This window comes from Centruroides sculpturatus, unplaced genomic scaffold, assembly GCF_000671375.1.
Source record: "Centruroides sculpturatus isolate CEXI.00-Female unplaced genomic scaffold, Cexi_2.0 scaffold1380, whole genome shotgun sequence".
NCBI classification, from domain to species: Eukaryota; Metazoa; Arthropoda; class Arachnida; order Scorpiones; family Buthidae; genus Centruroides; species Centruroides sculpturatus.
The window spans coordinates 198,108-217,559 of NW_019385482.1; the positions used below are offsets into that span (position 1 = coordinate 198,108).

Genomic DNA, 19,452 nt, shown 5'->3' on the forward strand with positions numbered 1-19,452 from the left:
TCTTCTAAAATCATATATATTGTTTTTTTAAATTTAATATTTAAAAGACTACTTCTGTGTTCCTATATAAGCCAAGATAGCCTGTTTGATCCTGCTGGTCCTCTTTACTGAATGATTATTTGGAAAATATTTGAAAAAAAAAATCCTATAATATTTAATGTGGACATATTTTATTGATTTATTTTATAATAAATTAATTTAATGTCATATTTATTAGCGTTACTAACGATTTTATAACACAATACATTCATATGAATCATTTTAAAATTTATATAATACATTTATATCGTGATTATATAAAATATTAACGTTCTATTATTATTATTATATTTCCTGGTATATTTAAAAGTGGCTTGCAATCTATACAAGATAAATATATAGGCTAAATAATATAATATGATTTCATAGGAATATAACGCTTCTACTTTTGTAATGATACTTTTGTTCTAGGATATTCTATATTAAATTAGGGGTCTTCAGAGTGGTCGATGTTTATAGAGGTCAAAAATAATTGGGGGTTTATTGGAAATGATTAAAAACGATTCATTAGTCTAATGGGTTATATGTAATGGAGATAGTTTCCTATTATTATAATGTTTTATATTAATTTCTGTGGTGTTAAAATGACTTTTTCTATATTTATATAATATTCATAAGAGAGTAGTTCCGAATAATTACATTATATTTTCTTCTTTAGTATGAGAAGTATTATAAAAGTATTACTTATTGACATTTTTTAAGTGTTGAAGAGCATCTTAATAGTTTCTTAAATATTCAACAGGTATTGTTTGAGTATAAAACATATTCTTGAATATTCAGTAAGAGAGAACTTATATATAAAATAATAACATAAAAGAATTCTGAAGTATCATGTTTATTGGGTGGAGTCGAGAAATTTTTATTACAATAGATTTCTGTTTATTCATAATAGTCATTTATGTAACGTGTTTGTGTAATTAAAGGTTTTATTTTTTTTTTTTTGGTTTGTGTGTGTAAAGAAACACTTCCGTTGATTTTATAAAATGTTTAAAAAATATGTTTAAATATTAGATTTAAAAAAATATATATTTCGCGTGTTATAATTAAGAGATTTAAAGGTGTAAAATAACGAGAAAACAACGATTGAAAAAGGAAAAATAGAAAATCAAAACACCTGTTCCGGATCGTGACACTTAGACTTGTGTCTTGTTTTTTTTTTTTTATTTCTACATTTGATCATTTTCCTTTATTTTTTTTCCTGTTTCTTCCATCCTATCACCTGCTAGCGGTGACAATCTTTACTCCGTTACGTCTTAATTGCAAACAGACAAGCAAAGGTGACCCATTATTTCCGCCATCGTTATATTACCTGTCATTTGGAAGGGGGCCCATCACTCGATAATGTATACAATCGAAAAGTAGAAAGGAAGAAAGTATCACAAAGTTGGAACTATAAAAGAGTTAACGATCGTTACGTCTACCATTTTAACTTCGTAATGTTACTTTATAGTTAATTTTAACCACGATAACTTTTTTTTTTTTTTTTTTTTGTTTTCCTCCCTCTTCTAGAGTGAGTTAGTGAGAAGTTCTGAAGATAATAAAGATTGTGATGATGTAAAGAACAACGATGAGAGCTGGGAGAATTCTTATAATCAAATATTGGAGTCAAAAATAGATAAGGAGATAAATCAAATGGATGAAGTAACGAATTCGGGTGATGATAATCAAAAATCAAAACACTTCACTCTCCCTATCGACTGTTTAGAAGAAGACTCGTTTGATGTTGAAATTGGCAATATAAATCGGTCGAAATTGGGAGAAGATGAAGAGTCATCACCAGACTCGTCGCCGGAGCCAAAATCAAATCTACTCTTAGATTGCTTTGCTGATTCCGATGAAAAATCAGACGATGACGTCAGCACGTGTACGGAAGTAGACAGTGATGTCACACCGTCCAGAGAGAGCATCCCGGAAGAAGTTTCTGATATAATTCCAGAGTTAAGCTTCTATCATACTTGCAAGTCTGGAAAGGTGAGAAAGTTTTAATATTCTTTTTCTGTTTTTTACGTAGATGCCAACTTAGTTTTTTTGGGGGGAGGAGAGGTCTGTGTAAACAGGTTAAAAGTAAATATTTTAGAAAATAAATTGCAATTGGTAAAGTTAGGAGATTTACTAGTTATTTTTCGAGCTATTTCAGCAGTTTTAATTTTTTTTAACGAAAGATAAATGATATTCGGTGGCTTAAAAAACACTCTATCGGAGAAACCTTGACATTAACCATGTTGTGTTGGGCGGTGATTCAGTGTGGGCGGTCATACAAGAACATGCTTTTCATATTGTTCTTCTTCATTACATGCGTCATTTGATGGAAGCGTCTATGTTTACTCTTCTTCCCTATTGCTCTCCACCACCTGTCTATAACTTGGCCTAGCAGCAGCTGGCCTTTCAGCTCCTCCTTTGTTCCTTTGTTTCATTCACGTGTACCTTTACTTGACCGCCAAAACAAAATCCTTAAAGTGTAAAAACTAAAAGCCGAATAGTTCCCGTTGTGCGGTGTATAACAAAGCCAAGTTACAATGACTAATGCAAGTAATCTTTGTATATATATATATGTTTTTTTTAACTCACACTTTTGCTATCCCCGAAACCCATTTCTAACATTTTCTCTCTTGAGTTGTAAAACTGGTAATACTTGACCCATAGCTAACGTGTCAAGTTAGAGCAGGAAGTGTTTGCCTCATTCGCAGCCTTTTTATCATAGTGTGACAACGTTATATGTATGATTAGGTTATTTAGATCTCGATTCGTGACATTTTGACTCCTATCGTGATGTCGAATTGAGACCGACGTGACGAGTGAAAGGACAAACGTTTCACTACCAGTTTTGACTTTTCTCGCTTGACTTACAATGAATGCATTTATAGCGATGTCTGATGAGATTATCACTTGTACTTTTATTATTTATAAATATTGTATTTTAAGAAACGGCATTCTAGATGCACATCTTAAGTATTGTGTAAGTGAAGTGTCTAACCCTTCATTTACAAAATGTTTTTATGGTAATTTGCATCTTCTATATACTCCTTCTCCCATATTATCTGTTCTGTATAATATTTTCTTGTAAATTCAGAAATTTGATCATATTCTTTACGTACTGAGGTGTAGTTACAGTTCTTATACATAGTTTTTCTTGGTTTTCCTGTTGTTCTGTATAATTTAATAATAATGCTTATTTCTGAATAATCCTTGAAAACAAGGCTGGTGTTAAACTCGTTACTTTAATCTATAACATATATATAAATAATAAATATAGCGTATATAAATAATAATTTTTTAAGAAAATTAAATTACATAAAGATTGTGACGTTATTTTCGAAAAAAATATATTTAAAAAATCGTTTATACTGATACCAGAAGCGCATAAAGAAGTTCTAAAAGTCGAGTTAAATCTTCGATTTGCCTAGTTGGTAAGTCCAACACAACTGCAAATTGAATTCGTGACTGAGCCTCACGTAGTTCACAGCTGATCACGTTTTACTGTAGTATTAATTCGAATGTTTTTCCTCTCTACGGTATCCCACGAAGCGATACAGGCTGGGAAAAGACAGAAAGGAAAAGAAAGAAGAAAGAAAAAAAACAAAAAGATTTCCTTTTAGTTCATTCAAGGTACCCATTAATGATGAAAGCGCATCTAGTAATCACTATACCTCATATTTGAACAAGTATTCATATTTAAAACTGAAGTCAGTGATCCCACAGGCTATATCTTAAATTGAGGACCCGTTTTTCCTGGAAAATCTTCCTCGCAACTAAGGAGTCAATCCTCTTGACCTTTCAGGTTGTAAATAAATCTAACATCGAATACAAAACGTCGTTGGTATAATTGCCTTTGAATTATCTTTTTGTAAGTATATTTATCTTCTAAAGTCACTTTTTTTTATGTTTCTTTCAAAATTTTAAAGACATTTTAGGAAATATATATATATATTGGTAAACAGACTCTCGTCTTCTCGATTTGCATGACAATACCCGGTCACCTGTGAAAAATCAATAGGTTGAAGTTTCTCGGAAATATTCCCAGCTGTTTTTGGATAGCTCGAAGCACAAAAATCCCATGTCCTGCAGTTCCGGTATATTGTCCTTGTTCCCGATATTATTCATTTAGCGAGGAATAAGAATTAAACCAAAAAATTTACAAGGTTGCTCATCGCTTTGAATTTTGAAATTTCTACTAAAAAATTTTCCCTCCAGACTATATTTACTAAGCGTATCAAGGACTGTTATAACCTTTCTCTAGTCTGCACGTCTCAATAATAAAATTAGAAACAATAATCATCATCCGAGATTGTGGTCAACCTTGAGATTGTTACTCTATACAATCTTGGCAGATTTATTAAGGAGTCAAATTCCGATCTCCGTTGGAAGCCCTCCAACAAAACTTTCTCAAAAATATAATCACTCATCAGTCTATTGTTTTAATACAGTTACTCCCATTATCGTGACTGAAAACATAAATTCTTAAGCTTATCTACAAATTGCATCTCTATCGTTGCTTAATTACTCTTTGGTTAATCCTCTAGGATCCTATATTATTTGATTTTTAAGCATGCTCCACTTTGTAGAATAAGAGAAAAAAAAAAAAAAAACTAGACAAAAGCGGGTTTTGTTTCTTCGAGGAATTTCTAGATTAATATTAAATGTAATCACGTAATCAAAATGCACCAGGAACTAACATGTGTCACAAGAGGGTGTGGATAAATGCCCAAAAGAATAGAAAGTGAACTGAATCTAGCCTTGACCAGATAAGCAAAGATTTAAATAAATATCTATATATTTTTTTGAATAAAACATTTTATTATAGTCTATATAATTTTAATATTTAGTACAACTCGTGGGAAATTAGACGTGATACGAGCGTAGTTGCATTTTTTACTGATCTAGTTTACATAAAAGATACGGTTCTGTAAAAGCAAGGTTAAAGAAATGTCACTTTGTTTCACGTAAGTTCTTCGTATTTAATTCCGTAGAAGTGATTAAAATCCTTTTCCTTTCGAAAATATTTATAACTCTTTAGTATTCATTTATATTATTTTACATAATTTAGAATGACATTAATGGGTCGTATTCAGTGTCAAGTGCAAAACACTCCAGGAATCGTTTGTTTACGAGGAGAAAGGAATTTGAGGTCGTTGAAATTTCAGGTCATATATATGATTTTCCTTTCTAGTATGTAATATATTATAAAAAAAGGACTAAATTGACAATTTCCATCGAAAATTTCCGCATCTGGCTTTTGTCACTTAACCTTTTCGACTATACTTTTGCGGTCAATGACCAAATCTTCCTCGAGAATGGATATTGAAACCCTTCAACGATACGTAACCATCGACATGTCTTAAAAATAAACAATCATAATATAAATTTTAATTACTCGACCCTTCGTTTCAGGAAGTGTAGACAAGAAGTTTTATAATTCTAAACTCATTTTTAAGTCTAGAATTACTGGTTGGTGTTGGGTGTGAAGAGTTTTATGTAATATATGATTATAAGCAACAGATATCAGTGCAATCTCGACATCTATCTGTTATGCCGTTCTCATTAATTATGATTTATAAAAGTTTAGATCCATCATTTGTATCGCTTCGGAAACAAGTGCTGTTTAACTAGTTTTAGATGTCGGGGAACAAAACGGTGCGACTATAAAGTCCAGAAGGTCAAAAACACTTAAAATGTAGGCAAGGCACCGCTCTGATAAATTTGGAGACCTTCAACAGATCACAGACGTGGATCCTGCTATTTAACTTTTTGAGTATAGGGTGCGGATTAATTTTCGGCCTTCTTTTATATCTTGTCAGATAGTAAATTAAGCTATGTGTTTGTCTTCCTACCTTCCTTCCTTTTTTTTTTTTCTTTATGGTATTTTTTTTTTCTGTTGTTCTATCTTATTCGGTCGTGAATGGTCAACTCGGTTCCGGGTGCGTTGAATAGATCACGAACTTCTACCTGTTCTTAGCTTAATACCATCTGTTTATTTCTATGAAAAACCTGTAAATTGATTTTATTGTTTTCTGATTATTTTATCTTTTAACAATCTTAAATTACCGTAAAAAATTTTTATATTGTTTTTTACATCTGTAAAATAGCAGCGAGATTTTGAAGAAGTTTAAACAAAATTCTCTCTACTTTTATACCCGAAAATATATATAGCCTATATGTAATATTTATAATTATTATATTATATAATTTTATTCGAGAAAAAGTTATAAGAAGAAGAAAAGAAAAATTGTAAAAGTTTTGTGAAACTCGAAGACTTTGAAAAAATAAACAGAAAAAAAAAAAGTCGAAGTTTTGTAAGACGTATACGAGATGAAAAGAAATGAAAAAATAAACTAAAAAAAAAAAATAAGAAAGAAAATGTTGTGTAATGCAAGAAGTACACGGGGAGTCCTCTGAAAATACTCCGGATCGATAAAATTTCAATAGGGTCTTCGGAGCGTAAAACGGGATAGGTCTATCTCAAAATATATTAAGAATGCAGAATGGAAATATCTAGAAAATATACATAAAAAAAATGAAGAAAATACACATTTTTCTGAAAGATAAAAACATTGTCGATTACAGAGATTTACATTTTAAACAATATTTCGAAAGTTTAAAACGTGGTGGTGCTTAATGGCTTCCATCCGATAGTTTATAAAAATCACCACCACCCCAGCGTGGGTAAAAGTGAATTATTTTGCAATTAATATATTTCACAGTACAAAAATGATTATAACGTTTACATTCTTCTACCTCTTGTAAAGTCGTCGAGGCGTCAAACAAGCGTGAAAATTGATTAAGAGTTATGTAATTGTCTTTATGACAAAATTGAACCGACGCGCGTTACAGTCGGGTCATCGAACTGAGAAAAAAAAAAAGACAACTGTTCTGCATTTTGACCACCCAAGTGGTCACATTTACAATTATTATTAATAACTGTACCGTTGCTTACGTTGTTAACATCGTTTCAGTCACACAACGGGAGTTCCAGCTGACATAACACGAAATATCTAGCACCTGAGTTGGGATTATTGTCTTTCCTCCGCGACTTATGCAAGATGTTTTTTTGTTAATTTGAACGTTTTTAATGTAAAAAAAATGTGCGCATCCGTCATAAAAAATATATTTAAAGCGATTAAAAAAGTATTTATGATCAAGGTATGTTAAAATTTAATTATTTTCTCCATTTAAAGTTAAGAAACGAAGCGTTACACCCGCGCTTTCTTTTTAGTTTTTGTTGTTTGCGGTAGAAAATTTTAATTAAAATTCTTCGATAGTCGATAATTCTATTGATTAATAGATTTTTTAAAAATGTCTTCTCGGACATTTTGAAAAATGAAGTTTAAAATTCGTTAAACACGACCCGCGAACTTAGCTATAAAATACAAATACTCATATATTGAAGAACAGGTTTTGATGATGTCGAGAGAAGAAGCAACTATCAGAATACCATCACGAAGTCAAAGAGGTGTACTGTTCCATTGTTTACACTGTACCTTGACCTTTAAGATTGAGAAAAGTGTCCTTGTCTTCTTGTTTATAAATAAACTCGTCAACTTCCTGTGCAGTGAACGTGATCGCCCGAAACGGCTTTCGAACCTGGTGGCTTCCGAGTTCCGTTTTTGTATAGCGGGGTTTAAATAGCGCTTGTTAAACAATTCTTTTTATTATTATTATTATTTATTTTTTTTCCTACTGTTATCGCCTAATCTCTCGATATTTATATTTATAAACGAAACAGAAAATTTATAATTATTATCGATTTTGCGTGAGAAAATAATTTACTCGACATTCGCGAGATGGCGTTACTTTCGTTTCGTTTGCTATCTATGATTTTACACGTGTTATGGGTATAAACTGTATTTTTACCTTAATATTAAGAATTATACGAGTAAAAAAATCGATTAAATTCTGCATACAGAAGTGTAAATTAGCGTATTTTATACGTTTACCTGTATAATAATTTAGTTTTTCAATTAGTTTAGGAGTTAATATTTAGTTTTTCCTTAGAGGAAATTTTTAAAATATTATTAATAGAATGTCATATAGATGTATACTTACTTATAATAACTATACAGCGTTAAGATAATGAAGTTTTGTTCTTAAAGTCGATCGCTATCTAAAGATTTGGATAAGTTAAACATTATTAATTCTCGAGTGTAGCATTGAATGTACTGTACTTAGTATAAAAAGACAATACAGTCTCTTTACACAGTTTCCTGAACGATTACTCATTCGGCACTCTATTTATCGACTCTCGAAATCGTTAATTTTATATATATTCAAAAAAAAAGGTTTTTTTATGTATTACAAAGCGCCATTTTTTCCTCTAGTGTCGGTTGCTTTTCTTAACCGTAGACAAGTTAACTCATATTTCATTGTTGATAATAAGCATGAGTGCATTTATACATAACTCAGTTATAAATATATGCATAATTTTTATGATAATGATAAGTTAAATCGCGATCTTAATGAGTATGGGTGGTTTTTAAGTACCTAAAAGTAAACTAATTCTTTGGTATTAAGGTTAGAAGTGCATTATTTATAATCATAAGGAAAATGAGATTTAAAATCGTTAACGTTAATTGTAATTAAGGTGAAAATGTAAACCATAAGTAATGATTTAGTAAAGCTTAATGATCTTAATGAACTGTTTGATGTCCTTCTGTTAAATTATCATTATAATCTATGGGGACACTTTGGTTAAGGGGGTTGATTTGACCGAAATTTTACACAATTAAAAACATAAGTACCCATTTTTAATTTGCTATCAGAGACATTTTGCTTCCTACATCGATTTGTTTTTTTTTTCTTTGCCCGAATTTGGGTAGTTGACCCCCTAATTCCCTGACTCGTACGCCTATTATCAAACTAAAATTCTGTGTGATATGAATATAAGTAATTAAGTATAGGTCATGTTTAAAAGGATTTTAACGTTGATGATAATACTGGCATGTCATGGCTTCATAGGACCCAGACGAATTTGAATTAGGGCCCACATGCACAGTTCTGACTTCAGATAGTTTTCTTCGAGGGATTATTTTTTTGGGGAAAATATTTTGTTATAAAAGAATGGTTTGGGGTACCCCCAGGTTGGTGAGGGGCCCAAGTAATTGACCTTTTCTCCTATAGGATAACGCGCTACTGGATGATAACCTTTATTAATGGTGGAAATGATATTAAATTGAATGATAAAGTGTCAGTATTTTGAATACAGAATCGTACACGAAAATAATATTTCGTAATGAAAATTATTATAAATTTACATTTGTAATGAAAATACAAGGAAAACGGTAGAAAGGAGTGACAAAAATACGTTTCGAGTGACGAGAGAATCGGGTGTAGGATAACAATTTGACAAAAAGTAATGAAAGTATCACCACCTATTTATGGTATATAAGATGATTTTATAAAATTGAAGTTGATTGACCCGTAAATTAGGCCCGAAGGATCAGTCATTAAAAGGCCATAGACCCTATAGGAATCTTGTTAATATGTTAAGAAGTAACAAATGATTCGAATTGGTATAACCTATAACATTTCCTATCGGTTATGATAATAGAATATAGGTCGGTGTTTAGTATTTTCCTCCCCCAGTGTTTGACCCTCTCCTATAGGATTCACATATAATTATTAATGCCTCTGGGTAAAGCTGTTTCTGTAGTTGGAGAAACTATAAATTGTTTATTGTCGTCGAATTTCGTGTATTAAGATACGAAATAAAAGTGGGGCTTTCCTCGTTTATTTTCCTCGTTGGTCATTCTTGGGACGGATTCAAGGGCAGTTTCGTTTTTTCTTTTGTATGACAAGACAGTTGTTCTAACAAATTATTTCTGATATCATTTTTATAGTTTTTTAATGACGTCGAAGTAGGAAGACATCTTTCATCTCTTGTTCCTTTCTATTTTCTGATTACTTTGGAAATTTACTTTTTATAAAGTCGAAAATTCGCGTGAGGGCAAGTCGAAACGTTAGTAATTCTGGTAAGTTTTCTTAGATAAAGCGATTAAATTTATTTATTTTTTTTCTATATTTATAACTTTTAATCGTTAGATTGATCGCTGTTTTACTTATGTTTCATAATTTCCTCATGCATTTATTATGTATGTTGAAACTTATTTATAAATTTTACACTTTTCGCTTCTTAACTCTGCATTTTTATTTAATTTTTCATAAATTTCTACTCTGTTTGAAAATTTATGTTTACCGACTTCAGAAAATTTCTTATAAATGTCTTCATCTTGGGCTTCTTTATGATACCTGCCATCATCATTCTTCAGCATGTTAGCTCTTGACATATTACAGTATATTTATCTTTTGTATAATATATTTATTGCTGATAATTTTTGTTTTTTTAATAATTGCGTTTAAATTTAATGAGGTTTTCTTATTAAATTCATATTAAAATGCTTTAAATATCATTTATTATTATTATTATTATTATTCCTATCAAAGTTTACTTTCTAACTTTAAATCATCGTTGTTGAAGTTTGCTTTTAATTCTATACTCGTCTTAAATATCCAATTCTGTTCAAATAACCTATCTAACTTCTCATTTTGTTATCTTCTCTATTTACATTTACTTCTCATGTTTAGAGTCTCTTCGGTCTATTCAGCATTGCTTCAATCCGTTATTCAACTGTACATTCTATCGAATTTTTTAAAGTTTTATATTCAACTAATGAAATTCTATTCATAAACGTCATTTGAACTATTCAAGGACTTCACTTTTGAACTTTATACTCGTTCTATTGAATCCTTCATCCTCTGTTCTACTGAAGTTTGCTTCTCAACTTTTCATTTAATCTCCATTCAATTTTACTTATTAACTGTACATTTTTCAAAATTTGCTACTGAACTTCTAACAAACTCCATTATGAAGTTAGTTTCTTAACTGTGTAACCATGAATACAAAGTTTAGCATGGAAATTTTCAAGTCTTCTACGCTGCCCCTGCTATTGAATTTTTATTGTTAAGTTTTTTTATGGACTTTCTAATGCATGAATTTTATTTCCACATACTTTTTTGGGCAAAATTTAAGAATTGGGAATAGGAATGGGCGCACCAAATTCCATTTACATCATTTTATCATATAGAAGAACCGATGTTAGATGCACTGCACTTATCCCAGATTAGAACTTTTCGTAAGCAGCTTCGACATAAAAGGAAAATTCGGTGTAGGGTCGTAACGGATTTCCTCTTCCCTCCTACAAATTGATGGATTGCCTGTCGTTAGCCTGGTAATAATCGAGAAGTGCATGCAACCGTGCATGATATGGTTTTACCATGGCTTAAGCGGTACATCTTATCCCCCCCCCAAAAAAAATCGAACGTCAGATATTTCAAAATATTTATGTTTAAACTTTATATTAAGATCTACTCGTAATAAAAACTCGTCTTTATAAAGTGGATAGTGCGCTTAGACGACGAGATTTTTGTGTTGTCAAAGTCCTGTTGGCTCCATCCTGTGCTAGAGCGTGGGAATCATCACCTATCATATCTGTGTACTGGTGACGATGTGCAGACCTGCTGCATTCTTATCTAAGTTACCAATTCCTCACACGCTTCTGTTTTGCACTAGCAGCTAAATTATGGCTAAGTTATATAATGTAGTCTATACGTATAAATTTAAAATTATAATCGTGCAATTTAGTATAGATTTTCTCAGCTTATATATATATATTTTTTACACTTTAAAGCACTTGTTTAGCTCATTAATTCGGCTTTCTACTCCACGCTGTCTGCTTCTCCAGATGGATGCATTCCCAGCATCCGTCTGATTGAATGTAATTTTCCAGCCAAGCTTCGTCCGTCTGTCCGAGTAACTGGATCTATGGCTTTGCCATCTGGTCACCACATCTGTACATTTTGCACCTCCTCGCTTAGATTTATAGTGTAAGCCATTGTGTACAGAGTATTGCCTTTATTGTACTTTATCGACTTTGTTTCACCTTCCATATTGAATATTTCTTCCCTTTTCATTATGGGAGCTTTAAACTTTCCGACTTTTGCACATTTGCTATTATTTTCACAGCGTTTTTTTTAAACATTACGGACCTTCAAACGAACAAAATATTTTCATCTGCGAATCATAATCGGTTTAGAGAATTATGTAATCTTCTTTCTTCGAATTGTATATTGGGTCGTAGCCTATAAGCGGCTTATAAACAGCTTGACAAGAAGATGTATAAATAATTTATCTAAAAAAGAGACGTGCTGAACACGTGTTACACACGACTGAGCTTCTTTGGATGTTTGCAGAATTTTTTCTCTTAGTCTAGACTTGTATGTCTGCTCTCCTATATCCTGGTAGCATACTTACTTAAATAAATTTCTTAAATATCGCTTAGTTGAATAAATTTTTTAAAATATTTCTCTTACATAAAATGAGTAAACAATATAATTATCTCATTATTCCAAGAACCATTAAAAATGGTGCAAACATAAATATAAGAAAGAATATATTGTATTTTTCATATTCTATATTTGTCAATCGAAGATATCTCGAATGGAAAAAAAAAATGTTTCCATCAATTTTTGAAGCCCCCGAAGGCACAAAGCATCTCCTAAAATATCGATTTTCCATTTAGAAACTGAATGCTTGGCAAAGCGATGCAGATCTTTGAATAAATCAGCTTTATTCTTATATCGCATGGCTTAATATTAAAAAACAAAAACCAATAGGAAATATTGGATGAATTCGGTTTACTTTTGTGGTCCTTACAAGTGCCACGAAGGAATTTTCGTCCGTCTCCGAGAACTAAATTCGTCTAATATAACATTTCATATATAAAAATATAGACTTTTATCGAAAATAAACGTTGAGTTTTTCATCTTGCTAGTGATTTCCCCTGAGGGATTGTTGGGTTTTCATTTTTTATTATAGTAAATATTTGTTCGTTGCCTGAAGTTTTATATTCTAGAATTTGTTTAGAACAAAGTTAAGATGTAATATATATTATATTTTATATTAAATAATTAATGCAATGCGTAGAACGTCGAAACGATTAACATAGCTCGAATCTCTCTTAAGTAATTCTTAAGTAGGGCGCGGTTCTTTAAATGAACATTAGCACGTTGCTCTTCTGTTTTACGAGTGTATAAATTGCTTCTCGCACTCGTAAATTAGTAAAAACGTTGCAATTCGTGTTCATTTTGTACATTTGTTTGGAGAATGTGCACGTTATTGTCGACACGATTGCATTCAAAGACGATTTTCATCCTCCGCATTGACCGGACAGGACAATAGAAAGGCGGCTTAAAAAGGGTCATTACAACTAGGTCCTGCTTACAGGGGTGCACCTGAAGTCAAACAATTACAGATAAACACAATTTTTTTTTTCCTTGCCTCGTGAATAGAGCAAATTTCTTTAATATCGTATAATTTTTATAGTTACATATACGCGCTTATAAACCTGAAATTCGTACGATTTTTATCTTAAATAAAATTATTTATACGCTAAATAACACGAAAATTTCATAATTAAGACATATTCATGCATGCTAGCAAAAGGAACAAAAGCAAAAAAAAAAATAAAAAAATTTTCCTAAACCAGTGTATTTTTTAAAAGTAGGACACATTACTAAAAAAAATGCTAATTATTTTACGCAATGTACTTCAAACCCTACGGAATTATGCACGGATGATGCCGCCGCTTTCATTATCTTTTAACAATTACTACCACCCTCCTGTGTTTCTAGACTTAATGGGAGAAGGAAAACTCTGATTAAAACATAATAATCGTACATTGATCATAAGTCATATCACGATTGCGCTCTTAAAACAGGGAATAGGCATAATTCCAGTTAGTTTTACGCTATTTTGGAGATTATTATCCTATATAAATTCCTTTACTCTTGGAGTAATGGTTTGTTTTCTCACGAGTCGAGGGCGTAAAAGCGTTAACATTAAACAGAACATTGTATCGATGCAAACATAGGAAACGTCTGAATGTCACTGCGAAATTTCTTTCATACGGATATTACAAATTCCGTGATTATAGATAACATTTATAACATTACTCGGGGCTGTTAAAAGCTATAATTTATCGGGGAGGCGTTTGTTGATATAGGTAATTCATTAAACATTGTTTTTTAAATCAGTTCCGTGTTTATTTTTCAATCTAATTTATTATTATATATATATTTTTTTTCTTTAGTACTCCAGCTATTCAATCATCATACAACACCTGTTCTTCCCAATCGTGTTTTTTATTCCTCTTGTCAAATAGATCGCAATTGTCCTCGATTAAAACTTTATAATTGATTCTTCTAATCACAGTATTTGTTATAATTTATTTTTAGATGATTCTATATAGTTTTAAATAATTTTTTTTCTTATTTTTTTTTTTTGCGTGAAGAAGTCATCGTCCTCTAAAGATAAACCTTATCTTCGGGGGTGAGTACTCGTCGCGTGCTGTCATGCGACAGTTAACAGTTGTGACAATTAAAAATCGAACCGAGGGTCATCATTTGTTTATAAAATAATAATATAAACTATTACAAATGATATATAAACAAGAGATTTATGAATCACTTAGTAATTTTCACACGAGTATCTTAATGTGTAATTATAGATATTCGATACTGTTCTAAAGCAATATTAGTTTGCACTTTGTAGAAAAATTCGATCTTTGTATATAAAAATTAAATTTAATAAATATCGATTAATTAGTAATCTTAAATCTGAACTTTGAAACAGGCGGAAATAATAATAAAATTACAGATTTTATAACATTTCGCAACGAGAATTTGTTAAATAGATAAATTATACATGTTACAACATTGTTCTTTCTAACATTAATACCGATAAGATGCCGATATAAGTATAGAATTTCATTATAATATAACTACAGAATTAGAGTTGGCATTACAGTACAGTACATCAAAGTTTATTTTAAGCAAAGTTTACTTTAAACAGTTATCGATAACTGATGGGAGAATGAATTACTTCTATAGCCAACTATAGATCCAATATCCATTCTATTCAGGAGTAATTATACTTCGGTTATTGTGTGCAATGTGTTGCCTTGACCACCAATCACTCACCCAACGAAATGGGTCCATAGTTAAGGTAGTGTCGTGTTACTCCCTCTCCAATTTCTCAGTCTACTTTTCCAAATCTTAATGGATTTTTCTCTAAGAGAAATTTACTTTTGATAGATTTACGTCATTTGATATTTTTAATACTTTTCCATTAGCGTTTACGATTTTTTATTATAATAGTAGTAGTAGTAGTTCCCGTTCGGAATTTCTTTTTTGGGGGCGATACCAACTACTTAATTGATACTCAATTACTGGTAAACTATGTAGGTGCTACGTGCCAGGACTCACATCTAAGGTATTGTTGTATCCTTGGGGTAGGAGAAGAATGAAAGTGCCGCAAATAGGGGAGGCCATTCCTAGAATACGATCCCATCTTCCCACCACCTGTGTGCTGATCTCTATTCATCGCTACGGCTCACCTATACACGTAAATAACCTCCGTTTCGACTTGAACATTTTTAAAGTAATTAATTAATTAACAACTATGTAATATTCTATAAATAAATCAGTACAAACTATTACGTGTTCTTGACCTAATTTTTATGTTAGTATTGATTAGTCCGGTAAAAACGCTGAACTAGCAAACTTGATACAACAATTAGATCTAATAATAATTATTTATTTATATATTTAATCGTTTAGGTTTTAGTATATCGTAAAAATTTTTACACTAGACTTAGCCCGTAACATCTAGCACAACCACATACGTGTTAAGTGCAAGAAAAACCTCAAATCATCTCCGACCCCTCCAACCGAATTGTCTTCTATCAGAATATATAGTTGGATAATGTGATCGATGGTCACAGTTCTCCGAACTATAATTGTAAATCGGGGCCATTGGACGACGATCGATGGTTTTTCTTCCAGGGACCAACAATAGCGCGAGGGAGTTGAAAGAGTTTTACACAGAAAAATCACTCGATATTCAATTTATCTGACGAAATTTTCGATATAAAAGAAGCTTTTACCGACTAACCGACATATTCCACCTGTCCTCGATCGATAGTAAGCTTCAAAAAGCATCAAAACTACGAGTGCGCCAGTTGCAGGAAGGATTGCCAAACTCGTTTTGTACACACAAGAAGTAAAAACGAAATTCGTATTAAATTCGAATTTATAGCCAAGATCGAGCCGTTCCGATAAACTTCTTCGCATGGATGTAATACCAGAACGAAATCCAGTAATTAACTGACTCAACGGAGCGGTTCGGCTCGTCTATAACTCACAGTCGTTCTCCCTCTTGTAGAGTGGACTTGCCTAACCGGCATCTCTCGTTGGTTCCCGAGAAAATTTGTTAGAATCTACTACCTACTGTCTAGTTCAGTCGGTTGTTTTTAGTTTGTGTTGTGATTTACCATTGGATTACTCTAACTGTAGCCAATAAACAAAAACATTACATAATTGGGACTTAGCTATTTTCCATTAATGGTAAGTAAACTACTAAAAAGTATGTTTAGTCGAGTATACAATTCGGATATTTGCTACGATTTCATAAAGTACTTGGCCCCATTACCTGAATGACAACAGCTCCAAAGGGCGCTTAACCTTGCTATGGTGGATTAACCTTGCACCACCCGCGTGTCCAGTAACGACTAGATGCTTTTTCCTATTATTTTCACCTTGTTAACTTTCGCTTTTTTTCAGTATAAGCGGGATAATAGAATCCTAGAAGAGATTATCAGTTAAATTTTATAAATGGAATTAAATTAATGAAGAAGGGTATTTGATCTCGACACGTGCGAAGTTTACCGATTCTTCTTTTATTCCCAGAATGCTAAGCGTTCTTGCTGGAGAGGCAAAATTTGAAAAGTGATCTACGGACGTAAAAGCTGCATATACCAGCATTTGTTTATATTATTATATCATACAATCGTTTTATTGATAAATTATTAATATAGCGAGACTTTCAAAATGATCCGAAAATGTTCTTATTTAGATCAAAATGGTGGTTCTTGTTCACTTTAAAAGTATTTCAAACCAGTTGTAAAATATATTTAGCAACTAGTTGTTATATTGTTTCTTTTCTTCCACTGTTTATTATGGTAAACAGATGTGTTCACTTCAATTTAAATTTTTTTTCGAACCGCATGAAGTTCTGGTTAAAAGAAAATTGAAATTGTTTAAATCTGTACCATGTGTTTATTCTACAAACTTGTTCCAGATTTTGTAATATCTCTGGTACAAAAATCACAATAAACTCTTTAACTAATGATAAGTAAATCTCAACGTATTAAAAGTCAGCTTAGATATAATTAAATACTGTATCACTTTCCTAAGATCAAATTTGATTAGCCAGAACATTAGTAACAACTTTAGTTTCGGTTAAGTAAATTTTAAATTAAAGATTAAAAAATTACGGAGAAAATTGTACTTTAGAATTTAATATGAGAGATTTAATTATTTAAAAATGAGAAATTTTCTGCTTGCAAATTGAATCAACTTGATTATTAAGTGGTTGGAGTGGAAAATATTGTTATTGACCTCGTTATAAATGTGGAAAACAATAAATTGCTATACTTGGAAATTCTTTACGTTACACGCAAGTTGCCGCTCTTTCTAATTAAACAGTTTTTTTTAATATCTTATTATCAACTTAGCTACATTAAATGCTATTAGGAAAATATAGAAGAGGTTACTGAAATCTGGTTTGCAATGTTAAACGAGTGCTCTTTACTATAATTAAGGAAATAAACGTTACCGAGCACGTAGATACACTTATTTACCTTTTTAAGTCTGATAAAAGTCTTCTAGGAGTGGCTAAACGGAAGAAAATCTGATGTATCTGTGTAATATAATCCGGCATCTTTTGTTCTTTTAACAAGAAAGTCACCCACGCATCGTTTCTTCCAAAAATATTATCTTTGTTTTGAAGATTTTTACCATCTTCGTTTGGTGCAAAGATGCTCCTCATGAAGTTCCGTGAGATTTGGAGTTTTGCTCTTCTCAAATTATGTTTTAAACAGGTTTACACGACAGAAGTGTAGATTTAGCGGCATCAAATGTATGTAAATGCCTGAGATTGCTATCTAAAAAGAAACAGGACACGAGATTTTCCAAAATATAAAAAGGTGTTGTGGTCAAATGGTTGAACTCTGCACATTTTGATATTCCTGATTACACATCGTGCGTTAAAACACCAACTTATGTATAGTACAATACACAGGCAAAGTTCTTCAATCAAATATTTCAATTTATTTTTAGTTTTTTATGTTATCTGTTCATAGATAGTTTTTATTTTCGTAAAAACATTTTATGATTATGGATTTATCTCAGGAAACTATTCTTAGATCCATAGAACATGTTGCTTGAATCTAAAAAAATAGTACTAATGTTTATCATTTAATTATTTTATAGGGAATTTTACAAGAATAATTGTTAACAAAAATGAATTAAGTTCAAATGTAAAGCATAGAATAAATTATTACTCTATGAATCAGTGGTTCTTAATGGGTGTGCCACAGATTTACCACAAAATTATTAGAAGTACTGTGTTAACTTTTGTCTACTTTTTAATATAATTTGTACACTTTTAAAAAAAAAATGGAAAATTTTCACGTATTTATATTAAAGCTACACTGGCTTGTCGATGTGGTGCCAAAAATTGCGCCCGCCCCAGTAGTTCAATGAGGTTGAGAACCACTGCTTCAAATAGTCATATTTTTTGATTCTTCTATATAGGAATTATTAAATTCCTTTAATAGTTTGTATATATTTTATAAATTAATCAATATTTAGCATAAAAATCTGAAATAAATTTTAAAAAAAGAAATTATTTCAGCAATAAAAACTAAGACTGGACTTGGAAACTGAGGTATTCTCTCTAAAGCAAATCCATATACCGTTACTATCTAAAAATCCGGAAACATAACGGAAATCGAATATTTTATGATTTTTGTGGATTTTTTTAAATTCTATGTATTAAAAAATATACAGAAGTACAGTACAGATCATTAAAAAAATATGAGACTTGACTACATCAAAAGAAATTTTCGAAAGGAATCGTTACGTTCTTCTATTGTTGTCTAGTCCAATTTTGCTATCTTTTATTAGTTCTTTCTTTTAGCTTTCAAGGCAGTTAACATTAGTTTCTTCAGCGGCACTTGTGATGTAAGAGATCGATTGATTTTAGTTCGGTCGGTGAACAATACACCATGGTCATAAGCACTCCTAAGCTAGGCAAACCGCTATGCTTCAGTATCTTTACATTGCTTTTCTTCTTTACCGCTTTAAAACCATATCTGATGATTCCTGTAACACGTGCAAACCATTATTTGGTTCAGATTTTCAGCGATTTTTTTTTCCTTCGAAATTAGATGTAAGTATAACAAGCCGGAAATTTCGTTCGTTAACACTGCAAGATGCAATATTCCAATGAAATGCATTATGCAA

At 31.4% G+C, this 19,452-nt stretch overlaps 1 protein-coding gene across 7 annotated transcripts in view; it reads left to right on the forward strand.

The window, feature by feature from the left end:
- LOC111639394 overlaps nt 1-2,631 on the forward strand; it is a 43,800-nt gene extending 41,169 nt beyond the window's left edge. For 5 of the 7 annotated variants that reach the window (XM_023385273.1, XM_023385271.1, XM_023385270.1 and 2 more), the window contains exon 4: nt 1,549-2,631. In XM_023385273.1, coding sequence (XP_023241041.1) covers nt 1,549-2,025 — 477 coding nt within the window. In that variant the 3' untranslated portion in view covers nt 2,026-2,631. The remainder of the gene's footprint in view (nt 1-1,548) is intronic. The other 2 variants (XM_023385275.1, XM_023385274.1) reach the window with 1 other exon arrangement.
- The last annotated feature ends 16,821 nt before the right edge of the window (nt 2,632-19,452 follow it).